The sequence below is a fragment of the Lynx rufus genome, unplaced genomic scaffold, assembly GCF_022079265.1.
Source record: "Lynx rufus isolate CCGP_SWC_20201006 ecotype Redwood Valley unplaced genomic scaffold, mLynRuf1.p SCAF_2, whole genome shotgun sequence".
Lineage (NCBI taxonomy): Eukaryota > Metazoa > Chordata > Mammalia > Carnivora > Felidae > Lynx > Lynx rufus.
The window spans coordinates 220,836,213-220,857,187 of NW_025814834.1; the positions used below are offsets into that span (position 1 = coordinate 220,836,213).

The 20,975-nt window shown below is 66.6% G+C and overlaps 1 protein-coding gene across 1 annotated transcript in view; it reads left to right on the forward strand.

Annotated features, from left to right (window-relative positions):
• The window catches only part of MEGF6 (multiple EGF like domains 6), an 85,472-nt gene extending 68,033 nt beyond the window's left edge, over positions 1-17,439 (forward strand). The window contains 27 exon segments of the mRNA XM_047083336.1: positions 45-167; positions 655-831; positions 990-1,121; positions 1,708-1,836; positions 3,202-3,330; positions 4,030-4,164; positions 4,250-4,384; positions 7,241-7,366; positions 7,946-8,077; positions 8,155-8,283; positions 8,391-8,522; positions 9,096-9,224; positions 9,302-9,430; positions 9,679-9,807; positions 10,230-10,358; positions 10,616-10,744; positions 11,234-11,362; positions 11,514-11,645; positions 11,749-11,877; positions 12,471-12,599; positions 13,593-13,721; positions 13,871-13,999; positions 14,327-14,394; positions 14,396-14,456; positions 14,548-14,676; positions 15,229-15,357; positions 16,857-17,439. Coding sequence (XP_046939292.1) covers positions 45-167; positions 655-831; positions 990-1,121; positions 1,708-1,836; positions 3,202-3,330; positions 4,030-4,164; positions 4,250-4,384; positions 7,241-7,366; positions 7,946-8,077; positions 8,155-8,283; positions 8,391-8,522; positions 9,096-9,224; positions 9,302-9,430; positions 9,679-9,807; positions 10,230-10,358; positions 10,616-10,744; positions 11,234-11,362; positions 11,514-11,645; positions 11,749-11,877; positions 12,471-12,599; positions 13,593-13,721; positions 13,871-13,999; positions 14,327-14,394; positions 14,396-14,456; positions 14,548-14,676; positions 15,229-15,357; positions 16,857-16,921 — 3,353 coding nt within the window. The 3' untranslated portion in view covers positions 16,922-17,439.
• Positions 17,440-20,975: the final 3,536 nt, after the last annotated feature.

Below are 20,975 nucleotides of genomic sequence, written 5' to 3' on the forward strand. Positions count from 1 at the left end.
GAGGCCCCCCGGGACAGGTCCAGCAGCCCCGGGTTTGCCCGCAGATGTGGACGAGTGCGCGTCCGGCCGCGGCGGCTGTGAGCACCACTGCACCAACCTGGCCGGCTCCTTCCAGTGCTCCTGTGAGGCCGGCTTCCGGCTGGACGAGGACCGTCGAGGCTGTGCCCGTGAGTCCCTGCCCGTCACCGCAGGGACCCTGCCTTCTAGGCACCTGTCCCTTATGCCCCCATGCGCCCCCGTCCTGGCCAGGTAGAGCCCACCTCAGTCCTGCCTCTGGCTGTGGGACAAGCTGGGGGCAGCGGTGTCGGGGAAGGGGCTGGTCAGACAGGCCTCCACCAGGGCAGGGGTTTGCCCAGGGGTCCGGGGTGGTCCAGTTCCTGCCCTGCCCCGGTGAGAGAGGGACCGAGGACGGCGTCCAAGAGAAGAGACCGCCCCTGACCCCCCCCACCCCCACCCCCGCTGCCCCTGCTGCACCTGGTCAGGAGTACAGCTGGGACGTCCCCTTGCCATCGAGCTGAGACGGGGTGCAGCAGGGGCTATAGGTGCAGTCCTCTGACTGCTATAGGGGGTGGGAGCTGCCTCTGGGCACTGAGGGGCGGGGGAGTCCGGGACGGGAGGGTGGCAGGGGCTAAGGGGCTTTTGTGCCCCCGCCAGCCCTGGAGGTACCCGAGGCGGACCTGGACGGCCAGCTGCCCTTCGTGCGGCCCCTCCCACACGTCGCGGTGCTCCAGGACGAGCTGCCCCACCTCTTCCAAGATGACTACGTGGGGGCCCAGGAGGAGGCAGCAGCGGTGGAGGCCCGGGGCGAGCACACGCTGCTGGAGAAGTTCGGTGCGGGCGGGCCCAGCCGTGGGGGCTCTGCTGTCGGGGACGGCGGCCCAGCCGCCACCCGCCCTGGGGTCTCGTTTGCACAGTGTGGTGGGGGGGGGGGTTGCTGAGCCTGGCCGGACCACCTGGGCCCTGACCTCTCTCTGCCCGTCTGCCCCCAGTGTGCCTGGACGCCTCCTTCGGCCAGGACTGCAGTCTCACCTGTGATGACTGCAGGAACGGGGCCACCTGCCTCCCGGGCCTGGACGGCTGTGACTGCCCTGAGGGCTGGACCGGGCTCATCTGCAATGAGAGTGAGGCCTCGGGGGCGGGGTCCTGCGGGCAGCCACCCTGGGCCGGGGGAGGGGGGTTGGTCCCCGGGGCCTACCCGTTGCCGCGTTCCCTCCAGGTGCAGCGTCCAGCCAGGCGCTGCTCTAGGTGCCGGGGGGCCTCGGGGACTGGCAGGGGCAAGCGGGCCGGCAGCCCAGGCGGCAGGGGGTCTGACGGGGTGCCGCCGGTGGGCGGGACCAGCCACGACCCAGGCCGCACAGCGAGTTGGTACTGGAAGTACCTTTGAGACCTGCGGTCCCAGCCCCCACCCAGTGACCAGCCCCTCTCAGGTGCACGTGGGTGGGCGGTCTCAGGGCCGTGGTGACTGTCCCCGAGGGTTTGCCTGCTGAGAGCACCGCAGGGGAGGTGCACGTAGTGGGGTTTAGAGGGAGGGAGTGTGGTGATCGATTAGTGATGTCTGCCGTGTGTCGTGGCCGGGCCCGGGGCACAGGTGCTTCGGAACTGGGGGGCTCACACCCCGGGAGGCGCCTCGGTGTCTCCAGAGGGGCTCCTGGGGCCACAGTGCTTCTGCGGCCGGTGACCCTGGTGCGTTGCTGTCACCGCCCGCAGCTTGTCCCCCAGACACATTTGGGAGGAACTGTAGCTCGTCCTGCAGCTGTCAGAACGGGGGGACCTGCCACCCCGCGACGGGGGCCTGCCGCTGCCCCCCTGGCGTCTCTGGAGCCCACTGTGAGGACGGTGGGTGCAGCCCTCCTGGGGTGGAGGGGATGGGACACGGCCTCCCAGCTGGCCTCCCGGCTTTCTCTTAGCCACCTGCCTCCCGCGGGAGTGGGGAGTGGGGAGTGGGGAAGGCGGCCGTGTGGATGCGAGCTTTGCCTGGGGCCCAACTAGAGCTGATGGTGAAGACTTGGCAGGAAAACAGCCCCTTCAGAATGGGTTCCCCTGGAAGATAGTGAGCTGTCCGTTCCTGGAAGCATTCAAGCAGACTCCTGGTGGCTTAGTGGGATTTGCACGAGGGAACGTGCCTGGGCCCATCATTGCATGCGACGACGCTAACGTCCTTCCTAACTGTGAAGCATCAACATTTTTGAAGGAATTCGAGAGTCTATATAAATAAGCTTCCAAAAACGCTTTGCCTTTAAGTCTGCAGGCCTTTAAAGTTTTGCCTCTTTTGCCACAGAACGTAGCTAGTGCGTGAACTTCCTGCCTTAGTAAGGGGGGTAGTTTTAGTCACTGGAAGCCATCCCTGGGGCTTTGCCCCCCCCATTCTAGGCTTCAGGGCGTGTGTGGGCCTGAACAGACCCACGGGGCTCCTGGCACGTGAACGGCTCACATTGTTTGCTTTTGCTTGTGGCGTGGTGTGGCGTGGTTCCCCAGAGACCTGGGCCTCTGCTGGGGTCCTGTGGGGAGAGTGCACCAGTCCTGGGAGAGGCTGGCAGGCCAGTCCTCGGGCGGGAGGGCTCTGCGGCCCCCGCATAAGTTTCCTGGACTCCGGGCGCTCCAGGGCCCGGGGCTGCATCCCTCTAGCCTCTGCCTCTGTCTTCCCATCTCCAGCTTTCCTCTCCTTTCCCTTTTAAGGACACTCAGGGGATTAGGCCACTTGGATAACCAAGGGGGGTTCTCACCTGCAGATCCTGGGGATTTAGACAGCCGGTTGGGGCTGTGTGTCCCTCCTACCCTGAAGGCCAGAGGTTAGGCTAGGTGACAACTGAGGGACGGAAGTCAGGATGCTGTAGATGTGGATGGGGCATAGGAGATCGGGGAGTCTCTGTGCATCCCACGCACATGCTGAAGAATGTCCTTGGCTTTGCACCCCGGGCCATCCTCCAGGCCACAGATGCTGGGGAGACGGGCCAGCCAGGGCAGATGGCCATACGTATGGCTCATCTTGTGTCTGCCCTGTCCTCATGGTGCCCTTGCCTGCCCCCCGGGCCCCTCCCTGTCTGGGGTGCAGAGTCCTCTGACTGCTGGTGGCACCAGAGCCCTCTGCCCCAGCGGCCCGGGCCACTCCTAGCTCCTGTGCTAGGCACTGGGGCCCCCGGGAGCGTCTCCACGGCCCGAGGGCATGTCTGGGGGTCACTCAGCAGGCCCTGCCTCCCCCAGGCTGCCCCAAGGGCTTCTACGGCAAGCAGTGCCACAAGAAGTGCCACTGTGCCAATCGTGGCCGGTGCCACCGCCTCTATGGGGCCTGCCTCTGCGACCCGGGGCTCTACGGCCGTTTCTGCCACCTGGGTGAGTCCCCTGCCCTGGTTGCCTGCGCCCAAGGGGATGGCCGAGGGTTCCTTCTGTGCCTTGCTGCCTGTGCTGAGGCTTGGGTGTGGCGTCACCACCTGCAGATGACGATGCCGGGCTGGCGAGGCCCCCCCTGGCTGGGATGTGGGGTCCGCCCCCGGGGCTGTGGGCTCAGAGCCTCGTCCTCTGAACTGCGCTGGCCTTCAGGGTGTCTCCCGTTACCTCCCGGCCCCACCCAGGCTAGTGGGTGGGCTGGCTTCCCTCTGAACGGGGCACGGGCTCACCTTGGCTTTTGGGGTCCCCTGGCAGCCAGGGGGAGTCCTGAGTCCCCAGCGGGGCCACCCCTCCCTGGTGGGCCATGGAGCAAAGGTGGGTGACGATGAGCCGACCTCACCTGGGAGCTCTCCACGTTCCCCTGTAGAAGGATCATTTAAAGGGGAGGAACCGGGAGTCCGAGGGTCTCCCGGCTGGGAAGTGGTGGGACCCCGGGCACGCGCCCACACTCTGCCGAGACCGTCTCTCATCTATACAATGGGCACGCGGGTCGCAGCCCCCTGGGACACCAGCGGCTGGGAGGGCAGGACCGCCCTGCGCGGCTCCCGGGGACGCGTGTCAGTGAGCGGGAGCTGGAGAGCTGGGACCCAGGAGGGGCTGGCCTGTGCAGGTGGCCAGGCTCTCACGTGGGCTCTGTGGCTGCAGCCTGTCCTCCGTGGGCCTTCGGGCCGGGCTGCTCGGAGGAGTGTCAGTGCGAGCAGCGGAACACGCTTGCGTGTGACCGGAGAGACGGCAGCTGTTCCTGCAAAGCGGGCTTCAGGGGCGAGCGGTGTCAGGACGGTGAGTGCAGGGGGTGCGGAGGGGTGGGGGGAAGGGCCCCAGCCTGGCCGACCCTGCAGGCCCCTCTCTCCTTGCCCCCCTGCAGAGTGCGAGCCAGGCTTCTTCGGGCCGGGGTGCCTGCAGGCATGTGCCTGCCCTCAGGGCGTGGCCTGTGACCCCGTCAGCGGCCAGTGTGGGAAGCAGTGTCCTGCCGGCTACTGGGGGAAGGACTGTGACCAAGGTCAGTGGCCAGCCCGAGGGGCGCCCAGGGTCGGGTGGGGTGGGGGGTCACCTGCCTGCGCCGGGGAACCGGGCCCCAGAAGTGACGGGAGCAGGAGGTGGAGTGAAGCCGCCAGCCTGGCCCCGTGGCACTTGTACCTGCCGTGGCCCCGCCCTGGTCATGCAGGGGTGACTCGGCACTGGTCTGCTGGTCCTGGTGCACCTGTCAGGGCTGCTGGGGCAGGAGTAAGTCTGTGCTTGGGGCCTGGCCCAGGCAAGGGGTCTGCCCCTCCACTGGTCAGCTAGAACGTGCTCAGTGTGCTGGGGGCTCCATCCCGGTGGGTCTAAGCCTGGGGGACCCGGGGCAGCTCTCTTGCGGTGGGTCTGAGCCTGTGGGACCCGGGGCAGCTCCCTCACGGTGGGTCTGAGTGTGGGACCTGGGACAGCTCCGTCCTGGTGGGTCTGAGTCTGGGGGACCCGGGGCAGCTCCCTCACGGTGGGTCTGAGCCTGTGGGACCCGGGGCAGCTCCCTCACGGTGGGTCTGAGTCTGGGGGACCCAGAGCAGCTCTGTCCCAGTGGGTCTGAGTGTGGGACCTGGGACAGCTCCGTCCTGGTGGGTCTGAGCCTGTGGAACCCGGGGCAGCTCCGTCCCAGTGGGTCTGAGTGTGGGACCTGGGACAGCTCCGTCCTGGTGGGTCTGAGCCTGTGGGACCCGGGGCAGCTCCCTCACGGTGGGTCTGAGTGTGGGACCTGGGACAGCTCCGTCCTGGTGGGTCTGAGTCTGGGGGACCCGGGGCAGCTCCCTCACGGTGGGTCTGAGTGCGGGACCCTGGCAGCTGCTCCTGCAGGGGCGACTTGAAGCACAGTGTTGGGCTGGAAGTGCAGCGTGGTGACAGAAGGCCCCCCGCACGGCTGCCCTGGCCACGCAGTGAAGGACATGGGCAGAGCGGTGGGCGAGGCTGGAGGCCCCTCTGGTGCTCACACGCCGCAGGCGCAGCTCCGTCCTGGTGGGTCTGAGTCTGGGGGACCCGGGGCAGCTCCCTCACGGTGGGTCTGAGTGCAGGACCCTGGCAGCTGCTCCTGCAGGGGCGACTTGAAGCACAGTGTTGGGCTGGAAGTGCAGCGTGGTGACAGAAGGCCCCCCGCACGGCTGCCCTGGCCACGCGGTGAAGGACATGGGCAGAGCGGTGGGCGAGGCTGGAGGCCCCTCTGGTGCTCACACGCCTCAGGCAGACGAGGAGGAAGAAAGCCCCCCGCGTGGGTCCTGGGGCTGCCCAGCCCTACTCGTGGGGTGTGGACAAGTGGGGACCTTCCAGAGCACACGGTGTGAGCACTGTTGGCACCTGTTGGCCCAAGTGGATGGGAACTGCCCGGCCTGAGCGGTCCACTGGTGTGAGCATTCTTTGAGGTGGGGGGACTGGCTGGCTCGAGCTCCCCCTAGTCTTGGCCTGTCCCGTCCCGGGAACAAGGAGGGGATTGGAGGCCACTACCCAGCCTGAGATGAGTCAGTGTCTCCCTGTGCACCAGGCCAGGTCGCTCTAGTGGGGTGGTCCTAGAGGCCAAGGTGATGATCTCGCAGAGCTCTCGGGTCCCAGGGGTCCAGGAGGAGTGTGTGGGGGGCTGGGAACCCAGCCTGGACCCCCAACCCCCTGTGCACCCCAAGGGGCTCTGCGGTGTCTGGAGGTCTTTAGTAGCTGCACACATCTGCTCTCCTGTTCTACAAGCCCCGGCAGAGCTCAGCGAGTCACAGACTTGCCTTGGGGACCCCTGACTCTTCTCTCTGCCTCCCCCCACCCCACCGGACACTCACGGGAGTGCTTGTGAGCACAGCACACACTTGGTTAGCTGCCCCAGGGAGGGGCAGGAGGTCTCTCCGGACACCGGCCTCCGTCCCCTGGTCCCCACTGCGCGGCTGCCGTGTGCGCCTCCGGTCCTGCTCAGGTGCCCTTGCCCCCGGACAGGGGGAGGCGGGTGCGCGCCCCGCCCAGGACGGGCCCTCAGGACAAGGGTCCGCAGATGTGTCCTCAGTCCCAGAGCCCCCTCCAGGGACTCCACCCACCCCTCTGCCTCTCTGCCCCAGGGCAGGGTGCTTGCTCTCCACTCCCCCAAGGGCGCTTTTTGATTCCTTGGGCGTGGAGCCCGTCCCCTCCAGGGGCTGCGCCCTCCTTCCTGGGCCTGCCAGAGCTTTCCTGCGGCAAGGAGCAGAGTTGCAGGGGGGCCCAGGGTTACTGTGGGGTGTGGGGGGAGGCTGTGCCCAGGCTGGTCGGAGGCTTAGGGCGCCCTGGGCTCTGCGTGTTCTCTTGGGGAGGGCGCAGAGGCTCCCAGCACCTGCACCCGCAGAGCCCGGCGTCTTCGCCCCTCAGCAGGCTTTCTCTCCCTGGTCTTGGCTCTTCCCCCAGGGTCTTGCTGCCCATCTGCTGGGCAGAGGAGGAGGGGGCCCCAGGACTCTGGGAGGCCCTCCCCCCACCCTTCTAATGTGTCTGGCTCCCACGGTAGCCCCCATCCTGTGGGGAGAGGGCCACAGCGGGGGGTAAAGTGGTGTGTGTAGACCCCTGCCTCACCCCAGCCGTACTCTTTGGGGATCTGAGACGGGGCCACGCCTGTCCTGGGCTTCCTGGCTGGCGGGGAGGGGGGAGGAAGGAGGGCAGAACTGCCTTCAGCTCCAGTGTGCTTGGGCGCCCGCAGAGTCCTCCCTGCGCCCCCTGCCCCCACCTACCCCGTGCACGGTCAGCCCAAGCAGGCCCCTCCCTGCCGGCGTGCTCCGCGCCCTGCCTGTTCCTATGACCACCATGGTCACCCAGGGGACTCTGGCTGTGCCCAGCGGCCCCACTGGGGTAGGGGGTTGCCAAGGCCCCACCTACCTGTTCCTTCCTGCAGAGTGCCCGGAGGGGACGTTCGGTGTGAACTGCTCGGGCTCCTGCTCCTGTGGGGGGGCACCCTGCGACCGGGTCACGGGGCAATGCCAGTGCCCTCCAGGGAGGACTGGGGACGACTGTGGGGCAGGTGAGTGGTAGCAGTGTCCTGAGATCCCCTCCCCCCTGCGCTGCACAAGGCTGGGTGGTCCCAGCCCGGACCGTGTTTGGGGACCCCAGCCCCAACTGCATTTGGGGACCCCCAGCCCCGGCCCCCGCCCCGGAGGCCTGCAGACCCCGGCCCCATCCTCAGCAGCTGAGACCCCACGCTGAGTCACGCTTGGGTCTGGGGGTGGGGACCGAGCTGACCTACGTGCACCAGGAGCCCCTCAGCCACGGCGACGGACCGGCCAGCCGAGCCGCCTGCCCTCCCTGCGGGCGGAGCTGTGCCCTCTGGGCTGCCGGCTTATGGGGGTCTCCCAGCCTCTCTGATGCACTCCCCGTTTTGCCTGTTGAGCTGTCCTGGGGCAGGGGCTCCTCTTTGGGGGTGGTCCTCTGCAGCCCGCAGCCCAAGGAGGGGCTGGGGGCTCCCATGACCCGTTCCTCTCCCTCCCCTGGGCCGGCTCAGTTGGTGCCACCGCTAGGCTGGGGCACAGGGTCGGTACCGTGCTCCCCCGGGCCAGCAAGGCCCCCCGGGGAGACTGACTGGCTGTGGTGGGGGGGGGTGTAGATTGTCCCGAAGGCCGCTGGGGGCTGGGCTGTCAGGAGATCTGCCCCGCGTGTGAGCACGGTGCCGTCTGCGAGCCCGGGACCGGAGCCTGCCTGTGCCGCCCCGGCTACACGGGCAGCCGCTGCCAGGACGGTGAGTCCCATGTCCCCCCGACCTCAGACCCTAGCCCGGGCGGCCCCACCCACCGCTCACGCTTCCTCGTCCTGCAGCGTGCCCGGCGGGCTGGTTTGGGCCCGGCTGCCAGATGAGGTGCTCCTGTGCCAATGACGGGCACTGCCACCCGGTGACCGGACGTTGCAGCTGTGCCCCCGGGTGGACCGGCCTCAGCTGCCAGAGAGGTGTGTGGGCCCGGGGCCCGGGGCCGGGGGAGTGGGGGGGCGAGGAGGAGACGGGATGCTCGCGGGTTCTGCCGGGCCTGTGCGGGCTGACCCGGGTTGTGTTGCAGCCTGCGACAGCGGCCACTGGGGACCCAACTGCAGCCACACCTGCAGCTGCAGTGTAGGCCACGGGAGTTGCGATGCGGTCAGCGGCCTGTGTGCGTGTGAGGCCGGCTACGCGGGCCCGCGGTGCGAGCAGCGTGAGTCCTGGCCCGCCCACAGCCGTGCTCCCACGCGTGTGCACGCACGCACGCAAGTGCTGGGGGCCCTAGTCCTGGGACAGGCAGGGGTCCCCTCCTCCAGCTCCTCCTGCCCCCCAGCTCCCCCTGCCCCCCCAGCTCCCCCTGCCCCCCCCAGCTCCCCCTGCCCCCCCAGCTCCCCCTGCCCCCCCAGCTCCCCCTGCCCTGCTGGGCCCAGGCAGCCCCCATGTACCTGGGCCTGAGATACAGGCACACTTGGAGCAGCAGACAGGGAGAGGTGGGGTCTGTTGCACCCCACGGGGCACCCGGAGGAGGGGGGGACCAAGGGCCACGACCTTCTGCGTGTGCCCCCCTACAGCTGGGCCCAGGGGGTCCAAAGTCATGCCTGGGGCTCCTCTCCTGGGGGCTCAGTCCTTAGCTGGCTGGGCAGGGAGGGGGTGGAGGCAGGTAGATGAGCCCCTTGGGGACTGCCCCGCGGTCCCGTCCCCCAGCTCGGATGGCAGAGGCACAGGCAGGTGTCTGTCAGTGTCTCCCCACCTCCGGCTGATGCTGGGCGGGGGCTGCACGGCTCAGGGTGTCCCCAGGGCTACTTCGGGCCGGGCTGCGGGCGGCGGTGCCAGTGTGAGCACGGGGCAGCTTGTGACCACGTCAGCGGGGCTTGCACCTGCCCGGCCGGCTGGAGGGGAACCTTCTGTGAACGTGGTGAGCTGGGCCGTGGGCCGGGGCTGGCGGTGGGCCCCGTTTCCTGGCTGTCTCCCATCACCGCCCGCTCTCCGCAGCCTGCCCGGCGGGCTTCTTTGGACTGGATTGCCGTGGCGTCTGTGACTGTGTCGCCGGAGCCTCCTGTGACTCCGTGAGCGGCTCCTGCCTCTGCCCCGCCGGCCGCCGGGGCCCCCGCTGTGCCCAGGGTACGAGAGGCCCAGGCGGCCCTGGGGGCTACGGGAGGGGGGCCGGGTCCACCGAGCGAGACTCGCGTCTAGGGCCTCTTCCTGGGTGTTCGACGCTGCCCGGTGGCCACCTGGGAAACGCTGCCTTTGCCCACAAGGGCCAGCATGTTGGTCTCTGTGGCCACCCTGCCTGTGCCCAGCTGCCCCGGATCTGCTGCAGCCCCTGCCAGGGCCGCTCCCCAGGCCCCTGACTGTCCCCTGTCCTGCAGCCTGCCCAGCCCACTCCTACGGACACAACTGCAGCCAAGCCTGCACCTGCTTCAACGGGGCCTCCTGTGACCCTGTCCACGGACGGTGCCGCTGTGGCCCTGGCTGGATGGGCCCCACTTGCCTGGAGGGTAAGCCCTCCCGAGGAGGGGTCCTTTAGGAGCAAACAGTCCCACCCCGGGGAGTCTGGAACCAAGCATTGTGTCAGCCCTTCGATGAGCCGTGCAGGGTCACGTGGGCATGGGATGCCGGTGACGCGGGTTTCACCGGGAGCGACGGGCAGGGAGGACCGGGGCCTGTCACACCCCCACGGGGCCCACGGCACCTGGGGGCGGCAGGAGGGTGCCGAGCCCCCCCCCGAGGTGGGTTGGGGGCCCGGGGTGGCCTGGGGCAGGTTATCTTACACGCAGCCCTGGGGGAGGTCCTCCCTACAGAGCCTGGTGTTGGGTTTTGGGGTGGCTGGAAATCACAGAACCACCAGGGCCAGCCCTCGACAGGGGAGAGGCGTTGGCCCTGCTGGGCTGACTGGTGGGGTGCTGCCCCCCCCCCCCAGCCTGCCCCTCAGGCCTCTACGGCGAGAACTGTCAACATTCCTGCCTTTGCCAGCACGGGGGCATCTGTGACCCTGTCTCAGGCCACTGCACGTGCCCAGAGGGCTGGGGTGGCCCAGCCTGTGAGGAGGGTGAGCACGGGTCAGGCGGTAGAGGAGAAGGAGGGACCCGGGGTCCGGGGTGGGTGCCCCAAGTGTCCCGGCATGCCCCCCGCCCCACCTCCTTGGGCAGAGGCGGCTTCCTGCTGCTGGGGGCTGTGGCCCAGACCTGTAGTGTGACCAGCCCCAGGCACCTCTCCTTCTCGACGTGGGGTGCAAGGTCCTGGGCGGGGTGGGGGTCTCCTGGGCGTGGGGGGCACAGGGCACTCCCGGAGCACCGTACCCTGCAGAATGTCTCCCGGGACGCTTCGGGGCCGGTTGCCAACACAGCTGCAGGTGCCTCAACGGTGGCCTCTGTGACCGGTACTCAGGCCGCTGCCTCTGCCCAGCCGGCTGGACCGGGGACGAGTGTCAGAGCCGTGAGTGGGCCAGATTGGGGGCCAGTTGGGGGAAGTCCGGGAGTCCCTCTGGGCCCATCAGGGGCTGGCCTCAGCCTCCCTGCAGGGTGGAGGGCCCGGTGAGGGGTTACTTGGCAGGTGGGGGCAGGGGCGGCTGTCTGAGCTCCCAGGGGTCTCCTGTGGGAGGGCTGGGGGGGCCCCGCTTGAACCCCCGGAGCCCGACCCAGCCCTCTGCCTGCAGCCTGTGCCGAAGGCACGTTTGGGGCTCACTGCGAGGAGCGCTGTGCCTGCCGGCGGGGAGCCACCTGTCACCACGTCACGGGGGCCTGCCTCTGCCCCCCGGGATGGAGGGGCTCGCAGTGTGAGAACGGTGAGCCCCTCGGCGCCGCCGCACCCGGGGGCCCCGCTGCTCGGGTGGGGGTGGGCCCTGACGCCGTGCCCCCCCCCCCCCCGGTGCGGCCCGCGCCGGCCCTGGGGCTCCCTGCCACCCCAGCACATGGCTTCCCGCAGCCTGCCCGCGTGGCCGGTTCGGAAAGGACTGTGGCCAGCGCTGCCAGTGCCCGCCGGGCGCCGCCTGCCACCACGTCACCGGGGAGTGTCGCTGTCCAGCGGGCCTCACGGGGCCCAGCTGCGAGCAGGGTAGGTGACCCCGCCCGGGCGGGCACGGGGCTGTGCGTCCCCCTGGAGCGGCACCCCCACGGTGGGGGGGGGGCTCCGCAGGGGGGCGGCTCTGGGGCGGACGGAGGGGGCTCCCGAGCCGGGCCGGGACCGACCTCCGCCTGCGCCTCAGCCTGCCCGCCAGGCACCTTTGGGGAGCGCTGTGGGCAGAAGTGCCGTTGTCCCAGCGAGAACCAGACCTGCCACCCCGCCCTGGGGACCTGCACGTGTGCCGCTGGCTACCACGGTTCCGGCTGCCGGCAGCGTGAGTGCGCCGGGCCGCCCGCCGGGCCGTCCTTGGGAGGGCTGCGCACTGCCGCGGGCCCGGCCCAGCTCCTGGCCCCTGGCAACGGCCCCTGTCCTCGCAGGGTGCCCCCCTGGGCGGTTTGGACCCGGCTGTGAGCAGCCGTGCGGGTGTCTCCACGGGGGCTCCTGTGATGCGGCCACCGGCGCCTGCCTCTGCCCTGCTGGGTTCCTCGGGGCCGACTGCAGCCTGGGTGAGTGGTTGGGGCGAGGGCTGGGTGGCTGGCTGAGGGAGGGGGTGGCTGCCCTCTGTGCCTCAGTGGGCAGGGCCCCTGACCATCTGCTCCCCCCTCCCCGCCCCTGATTCTCCTGCTGGCCCCAGGCTGGGCTAAGGTGGGGGGTGTCAGTGTGACCCCAGTGTCCCTGCCGGTCAACTCTGTCCCCTTCACCTGTCCCCACTCTCCCCCCCCTCCCCACCCCAGGCCCCCCAGCCACGCCCGGCAGGGGCTTGTGGACCTCTGTGCAGAGGCCGGCCAGGCATCCAGCTGAGAAAAGTGCCTTTCTCTGAGTCATGTGGGGACTTCCCGCCCATCCGGGAGCCTGGCTGGGCTGGTGGGGGTGGGGTGGGGGCATCAGTGAGTCACTGTCGCCGCAGAGCAGGCCTGGCCCCCAGCAGACCCGTGGGTAGAGGGGAGATGCCAGGGCGGGCGGGGGCACGGGAGGAGGTTGCCTCTGCCCCGTCCGGGCCAGACACAGGGCTCCCCCTGCCCCTTCCCGTCCCTGGGCCGACGTGGCAGAGAGAAGGGCAGCCGGCAGCGGCGGCCACCGTCCTGTCTCCTCCCGGCAGCCTGTCCACAGGGCCGCTTCGGTCCTGGCTGTGCGCGTGTGTGCAGGTGTGGGCAGGGAGCGGCCTGCGACCCCGTGAATGGCAGCTGCACCTGTCCCCCGGGGAGGACCGGCCTCCACTGTGAGCACGGTGAGCACGGACTCCACCTGCCACTGTCCGTGTCAGCCCTCGGGAGCGGGGCCGATGGGCTGGAGCCATGGGTTCCCCAGGGGAGACCTGGGCCCCCAAAACCGGGTGGTACATTCATGCTGATGGTCTCCGACGATCCCAAGGGGCTCGTGGGGGCCGAGCAAGTTCCAACCCGGACCCTCCCAGCAGACGGTGGGCGGGCGGGGGGTGGGGTCAAGCAGCTATCTCGTCTGAGGACAGAGCCAGCTTCCTGGCTCATGGCCCCTTGGCATAGCGTCCCGCTGGCCCTTTCTGCTGGCCCAAGAGGCCAGGGACCCCAGGTAGAGGGACGTCTGGAGCACGAGGCATGGGGGAGAACAGGGGTGGCTTGTGCCCATGATGGCACCCGGACCCCACGGCCACAGCTACAGCCCCTTGGCCTGGCCCCCCCACCCTGGTAGATCTGAGCTCTCTGCTTTTCTTTAGTCCTCCTCAAGGAGTCAGTGACAAACCCCCATTCTTAACCAGCGGCAGTAAGGAGTCATAAGCCTTATGGCCCGGCTGTAGCTAGGCTGTGTCTTCGCCTCCAGGGGAGTATGGCAGCCACGGTCAGTCGTATTACAATCAGAGGCCACCGGAGGGCATGGCAGCCCGGCCTCCTTCTCAGCCCAGAGGGTGTGCCTGTGCGGAGGGCCGCCGCCTCCAGGAAGGCTTCCCTGACCACCTCCTGCCAGCTGGGCGGGCACTCCCGTGCCCTGGAGGCCGCTGGCCCCTTTCATCCTGATCGTCCCTGGCGCCCAGCCAGCCCTGGCATTTGCTAACTGAGAGAACGGATGAATGAGCAGGACACGGCTCGTGTCACTCCCTGGCGCTCGTGTCCCTGGGGGTGGAGACCGGCACCAGCAGGCCCCAGAAGGCGTCTGTTGAAGGAAGGTCTGACGTGGTGGGGACATGTCCCCAGAGCGTGTCCAGCCCCGGCCAGAGCTGTGAGCAGCGCCTGACTTCTGCCTCCAGGCTGCCCTCGGAACCGGTTTGGCATAAGCTGCGAGCACACGTGCTCCTGCAGAAACGGGGGCCTGTGCCACGCCACCAACGGCAGTTGCTCCTGCGGCCTAGGCTGGACGGGGCCGCGGTGTGAGCTGGGTGAGCTCCCGGGCGGCCGGAGGGTCAGGGCCTCGATGGGGGGGGGGGGTCTGGGCCCCCTGGAGAGCGTGGGGCTCGGGGGCCGCCGCGGGTCTGGGCCAGGCTCCCGAGGCCGCTGGAATCAGGCTGGCGTGGCGCTCTCTTGGCAGCCTGCCCTCCTGGTCGCTACGGTGCCGCCTGCCGCCTGGAGTGCTCGTGCCAGAACAATGGCACCTGTGAGCCCGCCACGGGCGCCTGCCGCTGCGGCCCCGGCTTCTACGGCCAGGCCTGCCAGCACCGTGAGTCCTGGGGAGGGGACCCCTGCCCGGCATCCGCCCCTGCCACGTCAGGGCCCACCTGGGCTTCCGTGGCAATGGCCGCCGTCCCCGTCCCTCCCCGCGGGGCGGATGGCTTGGGGCCTGGCCCCGCTCACCGTGGGAGTCCGAGGCCAGAGGTCTTGGGCTCAGGGTCCCGTGCGAGCCGGCGGACCTCCCACCCGAGCCCCAGCCGTGATGGGGGAGCTCCCCAGGCCTGGGAGGGGGAAGGGGGGACGCGAGCCTTGGAACCAAGCCCTTTGCTCACTCTGGGCCAACTGAGGTGGGGACTCTGACGCGGGTCCCCTTCAGCCTGTCCCCCTGGCTTCCACGGGGCTGGCTGCCAGGTGGCGTGTGAGTGTCAGCACGGAGCCTCCTGCCACCCCCGTCAGCGGCCAGTGTCTCTGCCCCGCCGGCTTCCACGGCCAGCTCTGCGAGAGGGGTGAGTGCTCTGCGCTCCTGCGTGCGACCCTGGCCCTGTCCAGTCTGGCGCGGGGACCGGAGGGGACACCGAGCCCGCTGCCTCCCAGCAGGGTGTGAAGCAGGCTCATTTGGAGAGGGCTGCCGCCAGCACTGTGACTGCGAGGCCGGGGCACCCTGCGACCCCGTCACCGGCCAGTGCCTTTGCCCCCCAGGGCGCACAGGGGCCACCTGTGACCGTGGTAAGTCTGGGGCCCCGCTTGGCGGGGCACAGGTGTGGGTCTCTGTCTTTGGCGAGTGCTGCTGGTGCAGGGGGAGCCTCAGCTGTGCTCCGCCCTGGGCACATCTCCCCCCTCTGTGGGGGGCAGCTGCTGGAGGGGGCGCCCAGCATGAGGCTCCTGCTCAGGGTCGTCAGGGCCCCACACTCTGCTCTCTGGCCAGAACGGGGGCCCGGTTGGGCGGGGTGGAGACCTGCCTGATCCGCCAGCCTGCCCGGACGGAGGAGGGGCCGCACACGTGAGCTCACGGTTGTGCGCTCAGCTTGACCCGGGGAGGAGCGTCCCTGACCGCCAGGCCCCCTCTGCCAGCCCCAGGGCCGAGCGGGGAGCGGGGCGGTGACGCCGGGCAGGTACCCGGTACCTGGCGCTTTCTGGTGTGGGAGCTCACGTGGGGCGGGAAAAGCAAGGCCTGGGGCCTCCGCTCCCTCACGCTCCTGCACGGAGGGCCTGGGTCCCCTGGGCAGGGCAGGTGGACGGACCCTCAGGCCTGTCTCCCCTACTTCGTGCCGCCTGCAGACTGCAGACCGGGCTTCTTTGGGCCAGGCTGTGCCTTGCGCTGTAGCTGCGGAGCTGGGGCCGGTTGTGACCCCGTCAATGGGCAGTGCCACTGCGTGGACGGCTACACTGGGCCCACCTGCCAGCAAGGTGAGCCAGGCTCCCGAGGGGGTGGAGGGAGGGCGACATGATTCTCAGCCCCACCCCCGGCGTCCGCCCCACCCCTGGCGCGGGCCCCATCCCTCCTCCCCACACACGGTGCCCCTGCGAGGACATCACCATCCCAGCTGGGTACCCCTGTTGTCCGTATGGCTGCTGATGGGCGAGGTGCGGACCGTGGGGCCGGGTTCTGCCGCGCCAGCCGCCCACGGTGGCCCTAGACGGCAGCAAGGGTGGGCTCAACCCCCGGGGCAGGGCTGAATGCATCCGCTGACCTGGCCCTCCACCCCTCCCCTCCTTGCCCTGCGTGTGTGAACCAGAGCGTGATGGTGCGCCCGTGTGTGTGTGTGTGTGTGTGTGTGTGTGTGTGTGTGCGCGTGTGCTGCAGTCTATATGCTAACCCGTGTGTGTGCATGCTGGTGCGTGCCCGTGCCCCTGTGCACGTCGGTGCCTGCCTGCACCCCCAGGCAGTGAGGGAGGGTGCAGGAACTGCACCTTGGCCCCTCAGCCCCCTGGGGGGACGTGCCTCTGCAGGCAGAGCTCTGCGGTGCCCCTGGGGTTCCGCGGTCAGCTTGCCCAGACCCAGCCTGCTGAGGGGAAGGGCTGTGTGTGCTGAGAAGGTCGTGCCTGGGGCCCATGCGGACGGGCTGTGCACACAGGTGAAGCCAGGAGCCAGGCTGGGTGGGGATTCCAGACAGGTCCTCGGCTGGGAACCCCAAATGCGGGCCGGATGTTGTGCAAGCGTGCCTTCCAGCCTCTCTGAGGCGGCCCCTGGGCCCAGGAGTGTTGGGAGTCCCGGGGGCGTGGTCTCACGGGAGGCGGGGTGGGGGCGGGGCGGTGGAGGCGGGGCTTGCAGGGCTGCGGCTCGGGACGCAGCGCCACCCACGGCGGCACCTGGTGGTCGGCTGTGGGATTGCGCCGCAGGCGCTGCTAGGCGGTCCTAGCAGCCTGGACAGGTGGCAAGGGTCTGGGACCTGTGTCACCCCTGAGCCCTGTGGGAAGGAGGAGAGGCGAGGCCTCCCTGTCTTGCAGTTCTGGGCCCTGCTCACTTTCCTGGAGTGGAGCGGCTAGCTTCTAGTAAAACCCCTCTCCATCCAGCCTCAAAGTCCCTCTTCCCGGCCCTCCGTGATACTGGCCTGGGGGCACTGGGGGCTTTCATTTGCAGAGGGAGGACCCTACAGGCCTAGGTGGCAGAGAGGCATTTGCTGGTGTCACTGGTCTGTTACCAGGAGACTGAGGCCAGAGGAGGGATGAGGATTGTGCATGTAATTACTTATAACCCAGGCTCCACAGGGTGGCGGGCAGGCCAGAATCTGGACCTCAGACACGGGGCAGTGCAGAAGCTGGGGGGGAAGGGCTGGGCTGTCTCCCCTTCATCGGCCTGGAGCTGGAGGGGCAGGAGGGGACACCTGAAGTGGGAGCCCAGAACTGGCCGGGTCGAGAGTTTCCCCGTGCCCCGGGGCTGACCCTCCTTTCCCCTGTCCCTACAGCGGCCTTGCAACCGGCCTCTGACGGACCAGCACCTGGGCTCAGCAGCAGGGCACAGAAACACTAGCGCAGAGGCAGCAGTCAAGCAGGCCCGTCTCCCGGGTGCTCTGGCGACGACTGAGGAGGGCGCCCATAGGCCAGGACTCCAGCCGCAGCCTCGTCCCCGAGGGCCGTGTGCAGCCACGCAGCCCCTCGCTCTGCAAGGATCGGCTGGCACGGGGAGGGAGGCCCTGGCCGGCCCAGCCGCAAGGAGCCCGGACGAGTGGACCGGCCCTATTGGCTGTACGTGCTGAGCAAGCCCGCCTCCCCGGGTGGGGACTGAGGTGTGGGCGCAGGTGCGGCAGGGGACCCCTGCCCCCCGAGCTGGTTCTTCTGGTGCTAGGCCCTGGGACTGCTGTGGCCCCGTCTGTTCGCCTGGAGCCACAGCCCACTGTATTTATGTAAAAGTATTTATGGGCAGCTGGACACGCCCGCCGCACCCTGGGCACCGAAGGCTGCCCGTCCCCTGCGCCACGAAACCCTGACGCGGGACCTTGGGGCTCTGAGGGGCCTCTGGGTGGGGGACTCTGGTACATGTGAAACCCAGTAATTTAAGGAAGAAGCAGTCGCTTCCTTGTGACCTGTGTGCTCCCTGCTTCGGGCTCACTGTGGTGGCCTCCCGGGTGCGCCCAACGAGTGTGTTCGGACCGGGATCCCCTCCTGACTGGGGAGGCCCCGTCTGGCCGCCCCCCCCCCCCCCCGCTCCCCCAGGGTGTGGCTGGCACACGAGGGGGGTTGGAGTTTGTCCTGGTTCCCGGTGCCCTGGAGGGGCACGAGGGGGCTGGTCTGTGCGTGGGCCCCTCGGGGAGGAGGCTGGCCCGAGGGCAGGGGTGCTGTGGCCGGGGGCGGGGGCAGGCTGGGCACCCCACCCCTCCTGTCTTCAGAGCGGAAACGGTGGAGGGGTGAAGAACGTCCAGGAGAGTGGGCTGCACCCAGATGGTCAGGCCGGACACTTAGGGTCGGGGCTGTAGCCCCTCTGCCCTTCCCTTGGACACCAGCCTAGCTAGCGGATCCCCTCAGGGCAAAGCGTCTCACGGAGCGAAGTGACCCACCCTGTCCCCTTAGGCAGACACCTAGTGAACAACCCGTGGCAGAGGAGATCAAAGGGACGGGCCCCTGTGTTAAGGTCTTAAAGTCCCAGGAGGGACAAGGGGGGACAGATTGGTGACGTGATACAGGAAGCTGCGGTCACAGGAGGACCGGTCGTCGTGAAGGCTGGGGGTGGAGCTGTGCAGGGTGGGCGGCGCCTGGAGGCCGTAGGGAGGCTCCTAGAGGGGACAGGGGACGGGGACAGGGGACCGAGAGGACGGTTAGCAGAAACAAGGGGAGTTGTGAACATCCTTCTAATTGAAGTTCTGGAACAAGGAGGGAAAAAAATGACAGAAGCAACAACAGAAGTTGTCCGGCCAGAAGGTGAACCGTCTCAGACCAGAAGCGCTCCACGCATAACACAAAAGTAAAAGAGCCAGGATCCCAAGAATTTTAAGAAAATCACCGGCAAAGAGAGACTCTAAGACGCCCAGAAAAGAAGGGAAGTCCTGGTGACGTCAGACTTGATGGCAGAAACTCGGGAATTGAGGACCGTGGTGCTGTTTTCAAAGCACGGATGACGCTCGAGATTGATGTTACTGTTCAAGCGTCTGGAAAACAAAGTCAGGGTTCTTGGGTCTCCCAAGTCGCCACTGGGTTAGCCCTCGAGAGCCTGATCAAGATGCACTCAGAGGACGCTCACCGGCAAGGACAGAAAGCCTAGGAAGGTGCAGTGAGATGTCCCCACGGTTCCCACATGACCTGGTAACGGAATCAGGTATTCCCATGAGCCGGCAGCAGAGACCCCGAGAGTGTGTGTGGCAGGGGTGGGGAGGGACATCGCCAAGCCACACGCAGCGGCAGGTGAGCGCAACGGAGTGCAGACATGTGGTAACAGGCTAGGTCACTTCCTGCCCGGAGGGAAATGTCATCTCCGGTGGGAAGTGGAGAAGGAGGAATAATAAAGCAGAGTGAGAAAGTAGATTAGCAAAGCCTTGTAAGTGGTTACAAAGGACATCAAAACACTGATCCGTGGGTTGCGTCAGACCTTATTCCGTGGTACTTTAACTGTCAAAGACCTGCCTCGAAGGACAAAAACATAAGCTTACGAAATAAATCAAAAGAAAGCCGGGGTAGGAGTTTTAACGTTTCTGGGCAGAAAGCATCGTAAGTGACTCTATAAATACGTGTACAGATAAATGCACGAGACAGTAGAGGCTCTGAAGTCTGTAAAAGTGACACTATAACAGGTAGAAATAAACGACGGTGGGTGATTTTAACGTGTTCCTTAAAAAAAAAACACGTTAAGCAAGCAGGACATAAGCAATGATAAAATTTTAATAAGCTTTGACATGCGTGGTATACATATAAACTTATGTTCATATATTTAAATTCTTATGTACAGAATTTATATTTGTGTATGTAAACTTTACATTCAGCAAGTGGAGAATGATGGGGCACTTAAGCCTAAAATTCCATTGAAGATGAATAAGGAAGAAAAAAACTAGCAAGGCTGATGATACTAAAAAAATTTTTTTTAATGTTTTATTTATTTTTGAGAGAGAGAGAGAGAGAGAGAGCGCGCGGGGGAGGGGCAGAGAGAGAGGGAGACCCAGAATCCGAAGCAGGCTCCAGGCTCCGAGCTGTCAGCACACAGCCCGACGAGGGGCTCAAACCCACAAACTGTGAGATCATGACCTGAGCCGAAGTCGGACGCTCAACCGGCTGAGCCACCCAGGTGCCCTTTGATAGTATTTTTTTTTTAATTTTTTTTTCAACGTTTTTATTTTTGGGACAGAGACAGAGCATGAATGGGGGAGGGGCAGAGAGAGAGAGGGAGACACAGAATCCGAAGCAGGCTCCAGGCTCTGAGCTGTCAGCACAGAGCCTGACGCGGGGCTCGAACTCACGGACCGCGAGATCGTGAGCTGGCTGAAGTCGGACGCTCAACCGACTGCGCCACCCAGGCGCCCCTCATAGTATTTTTAAACACAAAGAGAAGATACAGGAGGAAGGACTAACTTACAGACGCAACAGAGAGGAAGACCTAAAAATGATGTTAAGAACGATTACGTATAAGTAACAGAATTAAAAAAAATTTTTTTTAACGTTTATTTATTTTTTGAGACAGAGAGAGACACAGAGCATGAACAGGGGAGGGGCAGAGAGAGGGAGACACAGAATCCGAAACAGGCTCCAGGCTCTGAGCGGTCAGCACAGAGCCCGACGCGGGGCTTGAACTCACGGACCGCGAGATGGTGACCTGAGCCGGAGTCGGATGCTTAACCGACCGAGCCACCCAGGCGCCCCTAAGTAACAGAATTTTTAAAAAGTGTAAGTTTTGAGGGAAGATGCGAAACGCCAGGATTGATGCTGGTGGAAATATACACTTACACAAACCCGCAACTTCAGTAAATACAAGTAGTAACGGAAGCCGCCGCCCGCGGGAGGGCCTGGCCGTGTGCCCGTCCAGGTGGCTGGTGCGAGTTGCAAGGCCCCGTGAAGTTGTCTGATGGGAATTGTTCCGGAAACTCTCTGAAACCGAAGAGCAGCTCACCTCATCCCGTGAGGCCCATGTCAACCTGGTTCTGAAACCAGGTGAGGGCGGGGCAAGCAAAGGAGAGGACCGATCCGTCACGGGTGCGCACGAGTCCTAATCCCAAACACGCACCGCTCCAAAATGCTCGCAAAGTAATCACCCGATCCAACGTGAATTGCCCTGAAGACGGCGGGACAGCATAACATCACAAAGTGCCTCGACGTGTTTGTGAGATGAGGAATCAGATGATTGTCCGACAGGAGCAGAAAGAACATTCTATACAGTTCGTCTCTGCAGGAGGTAAGTTCTCGGAGGCCCGGTGGCTGCAGGCAGGAGCTTTGCTGGCAGCGGTCACGTGCCGAGAATCTCTCGCAAGTCTGGTGGAGAAGCTGAGGGGGTTCCGATCTTTAAGCGACGCGACGCTGGCCAGCCCTGCCCGCCTAGCACCCCGCCCCCACCCTCCCCGCGGCCTGCATCATCTGCATCCCCGGCCCTGACCCGAAAGCCCCCGTCT